At 41.6% G+C, this 19,560-nt stretch overlaps 2 protein-coding genes across 3 annotated transcripts; one reads left to right on the forward strand and one right to left on the reverse strand.

Moving 5' to 3' along the window:
* Positions 1–3,073: 3,073 nt before the first annotated feature.
* Positions 3,074–5,149, reverse strand: LOC129587581 (uncharacterized). The gene is made up of 3 exons (XM_055481391.1): positions 4,674–5,149; positions 3,991–4,289; positions 3,074–3,434 (listed from the first exon to the last, which is right to left on the reverse strand). Exons 1-3 carry the CDS (start codon positions 4,759–4,761, stop codon positions 3,234–3,236), a joined length of 588 nt encoding a protein of 195 aa, XP_055337366.1. The 5' UTR covers positions 4,762–5,149; the 3' UTR covers positions 3,074–3,233.
* A 1,376-nt stretch (positions 5,150–6,525) lies between these two features.
* Positions 6,526–17,895, forward strand: LOC129584139 (girdin-like). Of its 2 annotated transcripts, XM_055476255.1 has the most exons (15): positions 6,526–7,095; positions 7,275–7,363; positions 9,672–9,786; positions 11,686–11,755; positions 11,824–11,966; positions 12,039–12,197; positions 12,262–12,398; positions 12,463–12,616; positions 13,023–13,392; positions 13,596–15,538; positions 15,600–15,745; positions 16,013–16,254; positions 16,317–16,953; positions 17,019–17,103; positions 17,217–17,895. In XM_055476255.1, the coding sequence occupies exons 1-15, from the start codon at positions 7,003–7,005 to the stop codon at positions 17,460–17,462; spliced, it is 4,629 nt and encodes a 1,542-aa protein (XP_055332230.1). In that variant the 5' UTR covers positions 6,526–7,002; the 3' UTR covers positions 17,463–17,895. The 2 variants fall into 2 exon arrangements, with proteins under 2 accessions (XP_055332230.1, XP_055332238.1); XM_055476263.1 differs by lacking the exons at positions 6,526–7,095; positions 7,275–7,363 and adding an exon at positions 8,529–8,662.
* Positions 17,896–19,560: the final 1,665 nt, after the last annotated feature.

The following is a 19,560-nucleotide window of genomic DNA, read 5'->3' on the forward strand; positions in this document are numbered from 1 at the left end:
ATTATCAGTTTGAAAACTGATTCTGAAACCAAAACCAGGTCTCGAGAATTATACTAAAAAATATGAAATCAATTTTGGATTAGAAACGTGGGAAACTGATAGATACTAGTTCCACAACTTAAAATCAGAAATATAATCCGGTTTTGGTTTGAAATTGAATGCATATTTACCAAATTGATTAAGAAAACTTTTAAAATTTTTAAAAAAATTAAACTTCAAAAAATTTTAGAATGTGTGGGTTGTTTTTCAGTGAGCCTTAAATTTGAGAAATGATTCTCGTATTAATTAATAGGTTGGGAGCACCAGTTTAATGTTTACTTTGAAATTCATAAACTATTTTATAATTTGGCATTTTTAATGAGAAGAAATATATAAATAACGGGGATTATAACTTTATTCATTACATTTTGCGTTTGGCATTTTTACCGGAAATGAAGTTTACTGGAATCAAATTTTGCATCTTCGGGCTTTTAAGTCAGTGCTGATCGACCTTTTGAAAAAATGGTAGCAAAACAAATCTAACGTGTGTTTTTGCACGACCTCTTTAGACCTTTAACAACGCAGTAAAAGCTTTTGCACCTTACGTATCCAGTTGGTTAAATGTGTAGGTATTCAGTTAGCTGAATTAATATGAATGTTTTTAAATTTTTCCAGATACTAGATATATTTTAAAATTATCAAAAATATCTAGCGATAGAAGAAATATTTAGAAAAAGATTCAGAAAATTTAAAAATAACCATAAACATTTAACATAAACATATATAAACATTTAACATCGGTATTTAAAAATCTTCAAAAATATTTAAAACCGTTCAGAAAAAATTCAAAAATATTTAGATTTATTTAGAAATATTTAGAAATATTTAGAAATATTTAGAAATATTTAGAAATATTTAGAAATATTTAGAAATATTTAGAAATATTTAGAAATATTTAGAAATATTTAGAAATATTTAGAAATATTCAGAAATATTTAGAAATATTCAGAAATATTTAGAAATATTTAGAAATATTTAGAAATATTTAGAAATATTTAGAAATATTTAGAAATATTTAGAAATATTTAGAAATATTTAGAAATATTTAGAAATATTTAGAAATATTTAGAAATATTTAGAAATATTTAAAAATATCTAGAAAAATTTATGAAATTTTAGGAATATTTAAAAATATTTAGAAATATTTAGAAATGTTCAGAATATTTAGAAAAAGATTTAGAAATATTCAAAAACATTCAGAAAGTTTTATAAATCTGAAAAAAAAAGATATTTCGAAATTTTGAGTAGTTCATTTTGTTCTTCAGATGTGGTTAGAGCGGGTACAGATGGAACCACGTTTCGAAGCATTTCTAAAGTGCATAAATATAAATGATACATCGGGGATCCGAATCTGAGTTTTCCGAAGACTTCGCTTTGACTGAGCACTTAAAAAATACGCACTGGAACTTTGGCGCCCCCCGATGACGTGGTCTCCGAGTGTCATATACATAAGACTGTTTTGGCGACCTCGGGGACCCAGGTTCGCGATCCCCGAGTACTTAAGTTAGACTCACCAGGTCAAACTGCGCATTTGCAGTACCTATCGTGGTGGCGACCTCGGGGGCCCGTTTTCGAGGTCCCCGAGTACTTTAGTTCGACTCAGCAGATCAAACTGTGCGTTTGCAGTACATATCGTGGTGACGACCTCGGGACGTGGGTTCGAGGTCCCTGAGTACTTCAGTTCGACTCAGTAGGTCAAACTGTGCATTTACAGTACAGATCGTTTTGGCGACCTCGGGGACCCGGGTTCGAGGTCCCCGAGTACTTCAGTTCGACTCAGCAGGTTAAACTTTGCATTTGCTGTACATATCGTGGGGGCGACCTCGGGGACCCGGGTTCGAGGTCCCCGAGTACTTCAGTTCGACTGAGCACATCAAACTGTATAGGAATCACCATGAAAATTGGTGGCGACCCAAAGGTCACGCGGCGACCCAAAGGTTATGGGTACTTCCCGTCGCATCGAACCCTCAATATGTCTTGAATTAGAAACGCGGGCTCGCTTCGCTCGCCCGCTTGATAAAGGACGAGCATAAAAGTGCAAGCACCTTGATATCATGCCAACCGCCCATGTGCGCCACCTCCTGATGGTCGTCAGGTAGTGCTGCCTGAGATTGTCCGGATGTCCGGATTTTGTTCGGCGGCCATACTGTATGTCAACGTTTGCGGTTAAAAGTGCAATTTTGTTTTGCTTGCTCACCTGTCCGGACACTAAAGGACCTGGAAAGACTAGGCGGCCATCGAATATTTATATGTCCCTGCCTACCGCCCGCATGCCACGCCGAAAGCATTGCAAGAAGTTCGTTGTGTACGCTTTTGAATATGCCGATGACCTTTTGCGAAGAAAACAGATCCAAAGCGTCAATTACGCATGCGCGCGGGACAAGCAATTGTGAAACTGGTTTTTGGAGATGATTCAGACTGAAACAATGTCACCTTCCCCTAGGCTTAGGGACGCAATACGCTAAGAAAACTTCCGCGAGTAATCCAGAGTTTGAACATAACGCCAGTTGATGGCGCGAGGTTCCACTTCGGCGTTGGCCGTTGCCAATATTCCACGCCGTCAGAACGACTGTGGTTTTTTTTACTAATCTTCGTTTCTTTTTACTAATCTTTTTTACTAAGAAGTAGAAATGCGGTATGGCAGATTAACAGTAATTCTGTCTTCAAAAACTCGAATAAATGCTGGAGCATTGCTGCGCTTCGGCAGTGTCGTATACCTAGTGTACGTTGCGCACGTCGAAATCAAATACTGGCACGCATTCAAACCGCATAGCGCGGGTTTTATTTCTCCTTAATGTAGACACGACCGTCATGACGTTAAAGTATTAACTCAGGTTTATGTTAAAATAAATATCAATAACTTTCAATACTCACAGGATACTGCAGAAATTTGCTAACCATCGGGAACCGCTGCCTATTGCACCTACTCTGTATGCTTGCATTGTTATAAGTGCAGACTTCCAAGCTGTACGGCTTTACGAGTAAAGTACTCAGTACTTTTCGATCGATCGAAAAGATCGTTTGATTTTGTAACTTCTGTCTTATTGTTTGTGGCATCACCAAATTGTTTGAAAGACGCTTATGACACCGTCAGTCGAATGAAGTTAAGGAACACGGTTAACTCTCGGCAGAATTTAAATATTGTTATCAGGGCATGTCGAGTTACCAACCCTATTTCAATGTTAACAAACAGTCTAAGGCAATTGGACATTGTTGTTAGAGTAGCTTGGATTTTCGAGTCCCATTCGATCTCTAGCCGAACGGAAGGACACTGGTGGCAGAGGCTTGGTCACTGGTTGCATGAGGAGGCCCCAGATAGCCAGTCCCATGTCCGCAATTCCCGTCAGACAGTGCAGAACATGAAAGGGTAGTGCCGCATGTGCAATGGTGATTTGCTGCAATTACGAGGGTATGTCTTTGCAAGTTCTTTTTATGTTAATTTAATATTATGTGACTGCTAAACAAGATTCGTTTATGTAATAGTGTAACAAACTAAAATCAAACACTAGCTCGAGTGGTGACTACTGCAGCGTCTGTAAGGCTGTATAACAGTGTATATATGTGTTTCGTATGCGTTATGTAATTATCAATCTAACTCAATCAGGCATTAGGTATTAAATAAGCAATTCGAACAATTACGAAGATTTGAAACGGAAACGAAGATTTGGAATGTAATTACTGCGGTACCGATAATTCAAATGCACGCTGCTGATTGTGTATATTTATATGTATATGTTATATATGTACGATCTGTATGAATTTTTACGTTTTATTCACCGCCGGATATCAATCATTAGAAAATTTAGATTAAGCTGCAGGTATTTGATATGACATTCTGCGTTTCTTTTAGGTAATTTTTTTACAATTAGTATTATTTTCAAGCGCTTCGTTGCTTTCGATTCATACGAGCAGTGTGCTGTTATGTTGCATTACTTGCATACTCGTACTCACCTGAAGGTTGGCTTCTTCAAACTGATGCGAAGTTCGATAGGCAAGATAACCACTGAAAAACACCAGGATAAAGGAGAACGGAATGCTAATTCCACTTAATGCTTTAAATATCTTCACGGGCACTGTGACATCTGCATTCTCGTTTTCCTTTAAAATATTAGTGATTCGAAAAGCCGCAACGCCTGCAAGGATGAAAACGATTCCGGCAAAGATGCCCGTGGATGAGTTGGCAATATCTCTCGCATAGTCTGCCATATAGATGTTGAATTCTGCAGTGTGCAGTCCTGCACATATGTGCACTGAAACCAGCAATTTGCCAATAACTGAAGTGTGTAAAGAACTGATTTAAAAAATAAATGTAAGTAATCGAGTTGTCGTTGGCATGTGACCTCAGGTGCTGATGATGTGCATGTACTTTCTGCAGGTCGATACGTGTGATTAAACAAATTCTTTCACCACATCTTTTTGATTACGGAATTCGCATCATCAGTATCCCATTGGGATGTTTTGGCAAAACATGGTAGTGTTTGGTGTATGGTAGTGTTTAATTTACATCGATATGAATAAGGAGTATTACAAGAGATTCGGAGATTTGAGCACAAACGAGTATTTCTTAACAGAACCATAACAAAAAATAGCCAGAATCATGGTACTATTACAACACATATGGTTAAAGTACTTACCTCCGATTTGCCAAATTATACTTAAGCCACCGGTAAAAAAGTGGCCGATGCCATTCTTTCTCAGTGATCGTGCAGTTGGAGAAAGCATGTTTTCAGAATGCCTTGGTGCTTGAGTCACTCCACAATCAAACCAAAATCGTAGTACGGTACAAAATTTAATGACCAGAGGTGCGAACAACGGGAAATGCTGGCTCTAAACTTTTGCAACCACCGGGTAAAAGTCAGGTCACCGGATGCGGAAGCCAGTGAACGGATGCCACAAAATTTTGTCAGCGACAACCTTTCCAGATTTCATTGTATAAAATTGTGTTTGCGTAATTCCGTGCTTTTCAAATGAGACAACAAAGCTGATAATACAAGTTTGCAGATTATGTACCGATACACGACCCACATTTACTATTACGAACCAGTAAAACCTAACACTCTTTTTAATTCGGCCAGTAAAACCTAACATTTGCAAAGTTAAGAATGAAGTATGTCGAATCGTCAATGATATATGGGACGAGACTGATACGCCAAACTGGTAACATTATTCTTTATCGTAATTCATGGTGATAACTTCGGGTCAAAGATTTGACTGTTTGGTTTTTAATTGGTACAAACTGGTGTCACCGACAATTTTCGAGGAATGATTATGCGCAATGCAAACTGAAAATTATTAGCTCGGACTAGAACAGGCGAGATCCAACAAAACGTCGAGATGATTTGACTAGTTTTTACATTACCGATAAAATTAAAACTGTAGGACAACAATTAACACTTTTTGCCCTCCACCAGAGATAAATATCTTTTAATTACACTAAAGTTAATTTAGTCTTGCCTGCGTTAATTCTATCCATCGTAATAAACTTTCGATTTGTACATACGAATTGGCGTATGTTTATCTTTTTTTACATGTTGTCTGGTTCACGTGAAAAAAAACCTAAGAATTACTTATAAATAATCTAAAGAATTACCCTAAGAGAACCAAAACATAACATAGATTGTGGTACAATCCCAACCAAAACATAACATAGAGGGTGGTACATTTTGTGTGTAAGTAAAAAAACATTACGTAAAACCGTTAAAGATAGTCTCTTTAATGGATTTACGCGATGGCGTTTTACGTATACAGATAAGTAATCGAATTTATCCATGTTTTTTATGCCGCCAATCTGAACTAAAATAGTACATTATTTTACAAAATGTGTCCGTATATCTATAGTAGCGACTAGCGAGTCATTTCATTTTCATTTCATTTTCATTTACTTGTAACAGTATTACGTCTCTTAAAAATTAATGATGTTTGTTAATTGTATCCGATTATGCACTCGTATAATTGTTGTAGATCTAGCAATTTTATAAAATAAATGCGGTCCACATATCTGCACCATACAATAGGAATAACTGGACAGAGATTTTGGGCGCTTTTTTAAAGTTCAAATTTAAACTGTGGAGCAGATTGTTCGCATTTGCATTCGCACTTTTTATGACTTGATGGCTATTTCCTATTATTTAGGGTATCATTTACTCCAACATACTATGACATACACGGGATACCAAAACAAAAACTTTCGAAGGCTGCTACGGTAAAAAGCGGCAGAAATTGCAAGGATTTACTACGCAGTCTTCAATCGGTTCTTTACATATACTTGTTACATTGGAAAAGTCTTTCATTATATTAGTTCCATAGATTCGAAACACGGTATGTCCGCGATACATGCAACAACATTAAAATGGTTGTACGAGATAAGTCACCGGCAGGCGTATTCAACAGTGCAGCGAATCAAGAGCACGTTGAAAGCTGTACGAATGTTCAAATTCAAAAGTTTTATGATGGTGATTTCAGTGGTCAGTTAGGCTGTTAGTACTGTTTGATCGCTTTTGCCGCAAGGAAATTGGTTTAAATATTACAGCAGAATGGTGATGTAGTAGATTTGAACTATGCGTACGTGCAAAACCGGGCATTTGAGCTTCACACCGGTGATCCACCCAGCCGCTTGTCCAGGAAACCTACGCTGAGTGGGAGGTGTTTAGATCTGCTTGGCTGTCCACATTAACAGACGCGGTCGTTCCCATTCACAATCACCGCGCAGGTGTTGCTGCGCTCTGAGCACTGAGCAGCATATTTCATTTGACTTACCTCTGCAGTTTATCTTGCCACAGCACTGCGCCGACATATGTGCAACTCCCTGGCTAGTCTACTAGTCTCTGGTCAAGAATATTGGGGAGTTGTGCTGCGTTATTCATTGAGACAACAATAATTACATGCGTGCGCTTTTGATGGATATGGGATCATAAATTAACTGGGCATTGCACTGATGTGAGGGCTTCCCGTTATATCATTTAAATGGAGACTCCAGCAATTGTTTCATTGTGGCCTGTGGAGCCTGCAGAGGGATTTGATGTGGATGAATTCTTATCATCTCCCCTTGTTTATTGGGTACGGACCTGTGGCCGTTGAGCAAAAAGCACTGAAAAAGATAACAGTTACAATCAGATTAGTACATTTATGGATCGTTAGAAATTTTTGTGGTTGCATTTTCATTCGTTTTTGGTGTATATATGTTCGCTCGTATACAAAAAGAATGAAAGTACGAGTAGTTGATTGGTGAATTTCAGACCAAGAATCTGGCTGCAGTGGACGACCGCAGCATAGAACCTTCGGATTTATGCAGTAGCGAATTCCTGCGGAATCTGTTGTCCGAAATGTAAGTCATGCAGTGAAGTATGCGCAGTAAATGTCTGTGATTACGCTTTCCGTTCGGTGGTAATGATCCCGCTTAGCCTTAACATAACATGAACAGCTGGACGGCCACCAAACCATTTCGTGTGCTCTCTCCGTAACGCATAAAATGCAAGAACTGCACTTTTAATTTTACAACATTTCCCACAAGCTCAGCTACTTGGAAGAAAGGATCTGTGTGTTCAGATCTGTGCCCATCAATGGAAATATCGCCTTCCGCTCACTCTCTGGCGTGCAACTGTGTTGCGAGCAAAATGTTTGTTAGCTTTTGAGGTTAAACATTCCGAAAATTTTGAGGAATTAAATTGCTTAATATGAGGGAAAGCCCAGCAATAATCTTTACAGGGGGTGGAATTTCGCCTTCAAGATGTTGCTCATCAGTAGCTATTTCGATTTCAATAAATTATCATCAAACTCATACTGCTGCGGGGCTTCAATCTGTTTTATCTGAATTCTGTCTCACTACACGTCTCACGCGTCTTATTGAGCGATATTATATGTAATTCACGAAATCCTGCTTTCTCGCGCTTTGTGCTTGACTTGTGACCCCTTATTCCGCACACAACGCGCCTTTCTTCAAGAGGTTTATTCATAAAAATTAATATTCCTTCGAGGGGGAAATATTTTGCCGCATAGTATTGCATTTTAATCAAGTGTTTCCTTTATAAACTGAATAATCTCGCTTTATCGAATGTTGTGTGGTCATTTTATAGGTAACGCACAAGTTATCAGACGCCTATCAAGAGTCAGGATAATTAATAATAAATCTATACTGCATCGTTATTTCACAGATTTAAACCCGTTCTCAATTTGTCAGCCATAAATACAGCCATAAGACGAACATTTTGTAGATAGAATAATCGTATCAGCGTCATAAACAATCAGTAAAACAGTTGCTAAACAGACATAATTTCCCCAAGGTTTGCACAAGTGTTATTGTTGCTCACATAGCCCGTATCCCTCCTTTGATTACTGGTTAACAATGGTCTTTAAAATCGTGCGCAGTTCTTATCTCTTATTTAATCGCAATGGCCTTGAAAGGTGCCGCAGACCTGCAAAGACGATTGTTTGCGTGAGGCCGCATATGCACATTATTATGCGCTTATTGAGTCAAGCTCGAGAGTAAAGTTGCCGCACCAGGGATTCTGCAGCAGCCGGTTGTGTGTTGTGACCAGATTTTCCGTTCAGGGATTATATGATTTTCTACAGATAGACTAGTATCTGTGACTAGTCTGCAGAGCCAGTAATTACTGTTTGTCGCGCAGTAAGTAAACGGTCACTTGCTTGAAGATATAAGTCGCAATCAGATTAGCCGTTTGTTGCCGGTTGGATGAAGTTTAAAATCTCCATTGCGGTCGCGCCCCTCTGGGAAGTAGCACAGCCTTTCCTGGATGGAGGAAGTGGTATTACACAGCCAGTATAATATTCTTATGGTCACTTGTGTTCCCAGACCTCAGGTCAAACCGCTGATGCGTTAATTTATTGGTCTTCACTCTTGGCTTTTCAGCTTTTGCACCTTCAAAGTGTATACAATACACGGCCAGTACAGTAGTGCATCAATATCAGTGTTTTTATACCATTAAATGCGACAAAGTATCACAAAGAAATGAAAGCGTGATAATGATTGCCAAATTAGAGATTAATTAGTTTAAATTTGAACACATGTTTTTTTGTATTTTATAGACAGCAAACCAGAAAACCATAACTGCAACGAGGCGAGTGTCGATAGCCGCACTGTGAATAGGGATGTTTTAAAATAGCCGAACACAATTAATTTTGATTGTTGAACCATTGTAGTGCATGACGCATGCTAATGCATCCCAAACCGGGCGAAATCTTATGAATAGCATTGAATACCGCTGTTCCTACAGCGTAAGCGGCGCTAATGAATTATTATTGCAAGCTGCGATTGCTTCCGCAATTTACTTTTATTACCAGTTGATTCACAGACAAGTTGTATTGCGGTTGAGAGGTACACACTAACCGAAAGAAAATAATACCGAGAACATAACATCTCTAATAACTAATAACTGAAAAGAGCGATGAGCGAAAATGAACTACTCCAGTAATATTCAAGTAATAGTAGTGTAATATTCAAGTACTGTTTGTACGAGTATTTTGTGTATCCGTTTCTTTGTTGGGTTTTGCCAAGCGGGAAACGCTTTAGTGGCGCGTGGGTTGTGCGTGCGTTTTGAAAGACGTGCTGTAGGTTTACATATCATACATAGAAATTATCTTTTGTATTGTTGCTGACGTTCATTATCATATTTCAGCGATCCTCATTTGCCCGATGGCCATGGCAATGATCATAACGATCCCGTTGATCCGGTTCTTCGAAGATTACATGTACTGGAAGCCCTGGTGTTGCATATTCGTCGATATTTCTCGGTATGCAAGAGATGACAGTTAGTGGCAGATAGCATACGACGGATACGAGTTATGAAACTTACCGACGTCCGAAACTGAAAATTATCTGACTTCAACGTTGCCTTATTTATTTTCCATTTGAAATCTACTTCCGGCGAGCATGAAATGCGATAATGCTTTAACTATTAAGATAATACACCAACTGTACCTTTGAGCTCGTATTAAATTACTTGCGGTTCATGACATTTTAAGCTTTTTATGGGATTTCCGTTGCAACGGAAATTTCCTTGGTAAAATTATTTTAAAGGGATTCATCAAATGTTCTATTAAATTTATTTGTTAGGGTGATAGGGTGCGTCGCAAATAATATTTTTTCTAACTCTCACATTTGTTTCATCAGAATAACTGATTATTCTTGTGTGTTTGTGGTTTGCTATTACTGCTAATACATGAGGCACAAAATTCCCGAAACAAAATGTGAGTGAGTTTTAGAAAACCACTGATTTGATTTTGCAGTCCTTTGGTAACCTTTATTAGATGCACGTTTTCCGATTACAGTGGTCCGGACTCCGGACGGTTTTGTTGCATTATATTTGTGTGGCATGGTATGTCAGTTTAAAATTTGTTAAAGGTTACGCAGAGGCAGAATTGATCATGCAGGAATGACAGATGGTACCTGGCTACTTTGCGTGTATTTGCTGCAGCAGTCGACAGACAATCTGATTTTGTGAGCAATATTTAGTCTGATTGCTATACGGATGAGTGAGTCTACGAGCCGGGTAAACCTGCAAGGTACACTCGATTGGCCGAAATTATCGTTTTCCAATTCAAGCTGAATTTTTACAGTTGCGCAAATAAAACCGAGCTAAGCTAATGATAGTTATTAGTATTACCTTCGAGTGAATACCGCGCTCTGTGAACATTTTTTTCTTTTGATAGTTTGTTTGTATAAAATTCTGTCACTGAGTTGCGGCGTCATTTTTAATCTGTAGACAGGGTTCTTTTTTTAGATGACTCGAATAATTTATGGTGTGAATGAATGGGATGATTAATGCACAAAGCGGTGTTGCAAGCGACACGCAACAGGTGCTATTGATAAAATTTCCTGGTTGCATTGGTGCCATGCATGTTTATAAGCGTGAGAAAAACTCATCAAAAACGATAAAACTACGGCACTTTTTCTGTTTAGGCACGAAGTGGATAGTAGTGTTTAATATTGATTGAAGATAAGGCCGGTTGCGCATGAGCAATAACGACCCGGGTACATAAATAATTCAGACCTGCGAACAAGCCTGGTTTCCGGTCCGTTCGGTTGGGTGCGCGATATTTAATTATAGCATATTGTTTGATTCACTAATATTTGTGTGCGGTTAGATATATACAAGTCCCTGAACTGGTATAGTGAACTTTCGATCTTTGCCGTTTACGCTAGCCTAGAATGCTGCGACGGCATTTTGTTATTTGACAAATACAGTTACATAGCTTGATCCGTTGTGGTCCATAACAAGTTAATTTTTTCGAAGACAGTTTTGTGTTTACGCTGGTGTATTTCACAAAGCTTGATGTAATCATGGAATTGAACAAACAAAATCTAAAAATCAAACCAAAACATTAACTTCACAACTTTATAACGAGAAAACTAGCACTACGTACAACGAAATACCAATTAATACGAGATCGAGTAAAAGATTAACTATATTTGCTGGTACGGATAAGCAGTTTTTATAAGTATTTCATGTTGATTTTACTTCGGATGACAACATGACAACTATTTAGTGCTATGTGGTCATTTTCTAAAGTCAAAAGCGTGAAGTCTTTGCTTCGAGCTACTGCATTTATGCCAAGGTTGCATTATAATCGTAGTAAATGATTGCATTTCAATTACCAAACGATCTTATTCGCATGCTGATCGGCTTACAGGAGATCCTTGGCCAAATTATTGTTATGCGGCCACCCGACATTTTATATATCAGCCAGTGTCCGACAGCCGGTATGTGATGCTCAGTAGCTCAGATTTATGTGGAAGCACCTTGAGAAAACATGTTTACATGTTTCCAGAACACGCCGTACGGGAGATGCGGAGTTTACTTCTCATGGTGTTGAGTTTTGCCGTACAATGCAGTCAAAAGGAAGACGTTATTGAGCGTATTCAAAAGATGGACGAGTGCGCACAAAAAGGCATCGTAGAGTGTATTAAAGAGGTTAGTAAAATCTTTTACAAACAGACGCAGCTTGAGGGAATTGTGGTAAATATTTTCTTTTGAACGGAATAGGTGACAGATAACCCTCAGAGAGTATGGAAAATGGAGCATACGGACCTTGCCGTAGTGGATTATCCATCGGCACACGGTGACGGTCATCGCAGTGGACCGCTGTTGATAGCCCATCAGCATATTAAAGCGCTTGTTAACGATCGCGATAAGTTGTTAAAGGTGCGGGATTCGGCTGGACTGCAACAGTTTCGAAATCATAAAATGTAGCTTTTTGTTATTACAGCTGGTGTTGCTGCTGTGGCGCGAAAACTATCAACGCAAAGCGGATGGCAGCGGGAAGAAGTTGATGCCAGGAGGCATCCATCATGCCGCGGAAACCGCCGATCTCAGGGCGCAGATTCGCCGTCTTTCACAAGAATTGTACGCAAAACAGCAGATGCAATCGTGATTTCCCTTTCGCAGTTATATGCTGTAAATTTTTTAGATACGAATGCGGAGAAGAGATGAAGGAATGCAAAGAGGAACTGCACAGGACCATGGTAACGGTGGATAGTCTACGCAAAGAAAATGCCGAATTGTCAACAAACACCCGTCTGGTCAAAGTGTACCGTGATGAACTTGATATTGTGTACGAAAAGGTGTGTAAGATCTTGAACCCGTGTATTTGCAGTTGTGTAGGTGGTGGGTAATTTGTTTAAGAAAGCAAACTCTTGCCATACGCATGTAAATAGCATGTAAATAGCGTGATAATTGCTCTTGACTGGCACCAGTTACAGCTTGTCGGTGTAACAACAAAGGCGCAGTGCTTGATGTGTTGTTTGGAAACTTTCAGTTGGACAGTGCATAGCCGGAACAACCATGTTAATCAATCATTACGCTAAAAAAAAATGGTTGCCTGTCGTAAACATAAGTAATTAAACCAAATACCATTATAACGAAGAAGGGTTACTTAAGTTGACAATACGCTTCACTGGATATTTGTGAGTGACTGTCATTCTGTGTATTGTGAGGAGAGTTTTATTCCGGGTCGTTATCATGTTACAGGAAAAGAAAGCCGAGAAACTGGAGAGCGAAGTTAACCGTTACCGGAGCCAATTGAACGAAATGGAATATTATAAAAATCGCATTGAAGAAATGCAACAAAATCTTCAGTTGCTGTCCGAGGCAAAGGCTTTACTCGAAACCCAGCTAGAATCTGCTCGAAAACGAGCCGATCTCGTACCGACATTAGAAGTGGATGTTGCGCAACTGAAGAGCCAATTGTGTGCAGCTGCAGCCGATGCGGCTAGCCAAAGAGAACAAGTCAAAGATCTCGTCGCGGAAAATGCTCAGTTGACCTTAGATCTCCAGCGATACCGTACGGAAACGGAATTGACCAAATACGGGGATGACGGTCATTCTGATAAATCTTCTGGTACTTTTACAACCGCTTTGCGTAACTGAAAAGTGAAATCTTGAGTCGTAGCTTTTGTTGGTTAGCCATATTACCTCCCTGAAGCATTTTGTAGTTAGACTATGGTAAAAGAATTGTGTGTAGTGTGTGTGCTTAAGAATGACAATTACTTACTGTTTTTGTTAGCGTTTGCTGTTCGTGTAATTGGAATTCGTTCTATTTAGGAGTTGGCCTTTCTTTATCGGATCAGCTTACCGAGAGTCTTTCAACAAAAGTTCTCAGATTAGAAATTGAGAACGAAAAGCTGCGTTGCCTTCTGGAAAGCCGTGATCGCGAGCACATTCCCACGCATCGTTCTAACTCGGACTATACTGATTCCGATATCGGAAGCGGCGGATCGGACAGTTACGATCTCTGTGCATCACAAACAAACTCTTTATTCCACACGATGGATAGTACCCTGACGTACGAAGAGTCGACTGTTACCGGTTCGACGCTTTGCGAATACGAGCCAATGACTTTGGATCGTCATTTGATTTCTCCTAATAATAAAAGTGTTTCTAAGCTACATTCATACCTGGAAGAGGAAAATTTCCTGCTAAAAGCTGAAATTTTGTCGCTGAAGAAATCATTGGAGCAGTATGAGAAATTGGAGGCGAAACTGACGGAGTGTCATGATGAGCGCATCGAAACTCGAAAATCGCTGGATGGGGCGCTAAGTGAGATCTTGAACTTGACCGGTGAGATGCGGCAAATGGAGGATTCTCGTGCCGTTCTGCTTGAACAGGCCGGTGAAGCGGATGTGCTGAGGAAGGAGAACGCCACGCTGCAGTTGGATTTAAAATCGTCTGATCAAAAGTCGAAAATTCTAGAGCGTGAGAATAAGCGATTGCGGCAACTAGTGGACAGTCGGTCAGACGAGATTGCGGAACTGCGTAATCAGACAGCACAACTCGAAGGGGCCTGCAAGGAATCACAGAGTGAAGCTGAGCTCATCGGGCAACTGCGGTCGCGCATGGCGGAGTTGGAGGCGGCCAATATGGAAATGACCCAGAAGCTGAGCATTTGTGCGGATAGCATGAACAGTCTGCAGAATGAATTGGTCAGGGAGAAGCTACGCACACGAAACTCTGGGAAATTTGTCAAAGAGATGTTGGTTTTTTTGAATAATCAGCACGTGAATGTTCCCACTGAAGTCGAATTGGACGATGGGAATGGCGCTACGGTGGCTGGCGTTGTCATTGATGCACTGTCGAGTGCGTTGAACCAGAACGAAAAAGATGCCTTGAAGCGCGAAAACGACGACGTGAAGGCGGAACTGGACAACCTGCGCAATGACTACCACGCACTGTGGACGGCGTACGAGAAGGAAGCGCGACGCGCACGTACCACTCCGTCGAGTATCTCCATCGAAGCGTCATGTACCAATGGCGAACTGCAGAACGATGCACTGGAAAAATTACGCATGGAAGCAGCATCCCTGAAACAAAGTCTGACTGTTGCCAAATTGAAAAGCCTAACATTTGAAGATCGATTGAACACATCGCAGGCCTCGTATCAGTCACTGCAATCCGATTATCAAAACCTGGAAAAGGTCAAAGCCCAGTTGGAGGTGGAAAGCAAATCGCAGCAGCTCACTAATTCCAGTTTATTAAAGAATTTGATTCAGTTGGAGAAAGAAAAGGATAGTCTGCTAAAGAATGCAGAAGATTCGCAAGATGCACATTCTCTTGTAATGGCCGATCATGAGGCTTTGCAACGTCTGCATGAACAGTTGAGCCAGGATTACGAAAAACTGACTAAAGAGCTAAATATGGCAAAGGCCGAGAACAAGAAGCTAGTGCACGATCTGGCACAAAGTAGACCGTATTCCTCTATGACGCAAGAAGGACTGCGCAATAACCGAATGCCCGACTCAGCGGATATTCGTGAGGAGCGTTTGAAACGTCTGGAAGCGGAGTATGCGGCACTGGTGTCGGAAAATGATGCGTTACGAAATACAAATCATGAGCTCAGCGAAACGTATCGGATCCTGACGGAAGAACATAAGACTGTCAAAACGGAGATCAATCAGTTGCGATTGAAAAAGATCGAGTATGAGGGTGTTGTTTACGACTGCAAGAGTCAAGTGCAGAGCAAGGAAGTGGAAGCCAACAGACACACTGAAGTAGGTGCTTTTTTGAGAATGATTCACAGCAATCGTTACTTTTCAGCTGAATATGTTGCAGATTTTGCTAGGAATTATTGCTTCGTTAGAGGACGAAAAACGATCTTTTGCGGCAGCCATCGAACGGCTTGTTCTTCAATACGATGATGTATTTTTGCATTCATGGCGCGAAAAAAGTCAGATGCAAACAGAGCAGAAGGAACTCCAGTAAGTCACTACTAGTGATGCGATAGGAAGAGTGCATTTTACACTTCATATCCCCATATTACTGTTTTCACGAGTGCTGTCGGCAGTAAGCAGCAGTGCATCCGAAGTACATACCGTATAAAAAGTGAAAAAAACTTACAAAGGCGTTTTATCATTTTTCTGACGCATTTGCAGTACGTAATAAAACAAATTGTACGTCTTGTTCTTTTGTTTGGTACATTACCAGCATTTATTTTGCAATGTACCAACTGCTGTTTCTGTTTACAGAGAAAAACTCCATGCACTGGATTTGCAAAAACAGTTATTAATACAAAAACTGTATGATACATTCAAGAATGCTGACGCGCGGAAGCGGCATGTGGGATTTCTGAAGCGAGTCCGTCGCGCTGCCGGTGAGCTGGTGGGGCGTAGTCGAAGTCGGTCGCGCACACGAACTATCAGTCCGACGGACAGCACCGCTGATAGCTCATCAGTGGAATCCACAGCAGGGACAACTGACCGTGCAACCGGTAAAATTTCTGACCAACTAAAATTGGGGTAAGGAAAACAGTTCTCATTTTTTTCTCCACAGTGAAGCGACTCCATTCAATCAGCATGCATACCATGGCTGCCTTACCTAAAAGTGCAAGCGAGCGGAATGCTGCAAAAAGTGGTCCGCAACTGAGCTACTCGTCCGACGATCTACGCAAGAATAGCTCCAGTGCCTCTTCGTGCATTTCACCATCGGAACAACCGGCTGAAGATGGCCGACCCCGTACAGTGTCTAACGGCACATCCGCCGCCGACAGTGCCGGCAACTCTCGTGATCCGGCACTGCATCGCATTGGAAGTCGTCGCGGGGTGTATCAGCCTAACACCAATGTGGTTGTGCACCATCCGGCAAGAGAACGAGGGAATCAGTTATCCGAGCCAACTAATCCGTCCAAACCACAAGACGCTGGCGATTCGTCTAAACCGGGTGCCAAGAAATGCTGCACATCGTACGGCGGTTTCCACGATTGTAGTATGTTGAATTACACCAGGCTGACCGCGGCAACAGCCCTTGCAAACGGTGCGTCGCCTAGCACGTTGAGAAGAAATAACGAGGTGCGAGCGTCCAGTGAGATGCGGGAAAGCAAGGATGATCGGGCATCTAGTGGCAGTAATGTATCTACACCCACGACATCCGTTCGGTCGGCGCATTTGTACGCTGTTCCCCACCAGCAACGGTGAGCCATCTTGGAATTCATTCGTTGTTTTGTACGGTTGTTTTTTATGTCTTTTTTCGTTGCAGACTCAAACATTTAGTGTCCACTACGACCTCTCGGAGTTCTCCGAAACCTGGGCTTGGAACGCCACCGAATGGATACGTTTTTCGGGTGCGTACTTCGCAACATTACAACTGGAATATTATAACGGTTTATACAACAGGGGTATTAAAAATTGTGCTGTGCATGGCATATTTCTTCGCTGTAAAACCTTTTCACTTCAGCCTAGATCGTCCATTGCGGCATCCGACACAGCAACGCAAGGTGAAGAGAGCGACACAATATCAACCTGGTCGTTCAATGGCTCCCAATCTGGGCACGTTCAGTCCGGTAGTTACGAGAGGCCCAGCTATTATAGGAGCGACGCCAGTACACCGTCAGTGATTATGGAATCTCAGCCGCGCGATCTGGGCAGCTCCGTGGGAAATGTTGAGGATAGTCCCGTTTGGTACGAGTACGGCTGCGTCTGATGGACCTGTTGGACATTCTGGTTATACCCAGTCTCTGTAGTCGAATGCAGCTCTTGCGGTTGTTTATTTGTGATCTGACTTGATTTCCCTTTGTTCCTCAGATGTACTTCGGTTAGGCTACCTTTTTATGTAGTTTAAAATTATGTAAAATATGCGTGTTTACACCACCAAGCGTATTTATACTGTGAACATTGTGCGCATAGGGTGCGCGTTATCTATACACTTTGTGCGTTATATTGTGAGTTCGGACATTATTGTTCATGTTTTCTTAATTTTGATGTTTTATTGTTGTAGTACCGAGTGCTTCTTCCGTTCTGCTTTCTGTTGGCGTTCTGCTTTATTCGCACAATAGAAGCGGATAACCTGGCTTTGGTCAATAAAATACGTACAGTGTATCATCCGGTTCCGGCGAAAAAAAAGCTCTTCTTAATGCTTTCCTTGAAAATTTGATCATAGCAAAATTATGATTTTGTTCAATTAGCCTGCAAACAGGCGAGGAGAAAACATGAAGAAAACACATCCGCATTCGCGAATCTTTGCACGCAGCAAACGATTAATTAAAAAAATATTCATAAGACTTAACAGTAAGGGCCAATAAAGAAACGAAATGGCTACGCGCGAGAGCATCTCGCGCTATGAGTTTTGGCTACGCGCGAGAGTTTTCGGGCGGAACGAAATTGACAAGGTTGTCATGTCATGACAACCTGTAAATGCTGTAGGAGTCACCTTCGTACACGAAAGTAATTATTATAAAGTAAGTATCATACTATCGAACCGGCATCTCGCACATTGCGCTGACCGGTGTTTCTGTAATAATTAGCCCACACAATGGCACTAGTAATTAAGATAGGCGACAGATTCGAATCCTACGCGGCGGCGTTACGTGCAGTCGAAGTATGGAGCGAATCCACTCATCAGGTCTTCATAAATCCCGGTGGCAATGCAAAGACTTCGAAAACGCATCCACTGCACGACACCTTCCCGTACAGTTCAGTGAAACTGGCAAGCAAGAAAGCCGGCGTGTATCGTCCTCATCGGCGAGGCTCACTTTCGACGAAAAAGTCTATCACCACCACTCTGAAGAGCGACTGTCAAGCAGCTATCCGTCTGAAACTGGGTCAACGGAATGTTGGAAGTCATCCACGTGCCGACTGCAGAAGACCACAATCACGAGGTGTCGCAGATTCGCAGGCGATAGCACAGCACTTCCCGGAAAGGAGACGGCTGTCCGACACGGAGGAGAAGACCGTGGAGCAGCCGCGTGCCACCGAGGATTATTGCGAGCACTGTTAACGCTTCACGTCGGTCGAGCGGGACAGCCGGCACTGTCATCACGAAAGACATTTTGAACCGGGGGACGAAAATACGCATGGAAAAGAGGCAAGGGCGGGAGGAGCACGAAATTCTCACGGAATTTCTGCGGCAAAACAGGCAAAGAGATGCGACCGGCACTTATGATGTAGTTGTGGCGGAAGACGGAATAGATGCGTTGCGCATCGTTTTCGTTCAGACCACTACCATGAAGCAAACGTTCTCTCGCAAACGTTTTCTCGCCACCGAGTTAGCTAAATTCGGAGCGGTTGAGTTCAAAACACACATAGTAGCTCTGCAGCAACACCTTGATATAGTGCGAAGTGAAGCTGTGCCGTTAATTAGTCATCCTGACCTGCTGGCTAAGGTATCGGTACCTGAAACAACTTTAAAGCAGCCGGAAATCCCTGAAGCCGCAGCGGAAGGCGATTTGCCAAATCTAAAACCTCCTGCCGCAGAAAACTTCGTCGCTCCTGATTTTTCTGCGTTCAGAGTCAGACCTCGCGGAACCATTAAACCCAAAGGACGGCCGTCGGAAGGAAGGCGCCATCAGCGGTTCAATCAGACAGCCGTGACGTCTTCACAGCCAATTCAAGCCACGCCCCAGCCAGCCGACACACCGGTTGCCGCTGTTTCGAACAGTCCCTCGGCAACAAGGAACGAAATGGGCATGCCGCGGCGGAAGTCGGCCAGGATATCCCGCAGTCCACCGCGTCCGGGAGAAACACCCGCTATGCGTGCGGCTCGGATACTTAAGACACATGCGAATTTTTAGAATGAAGTCGTA

This window comes from Paramacrobiotus metropolitanus, unplaced genomic scaffold, assembly GCF_019649055.1.
Source record: "Paramacrobiotus metropolitanus isolate TYO unplaced genomic scaffold, Prichtersi_v1.0 Parri_scaffold0000002, whole genome shotgun sequence".
NCBI lineage: Eukaryota > Metazoa > Tardigrada > Eutardigrada > Parachela > Macrobiotidae > Paramacrobiotus > Paramacrobiotus metropolitanus.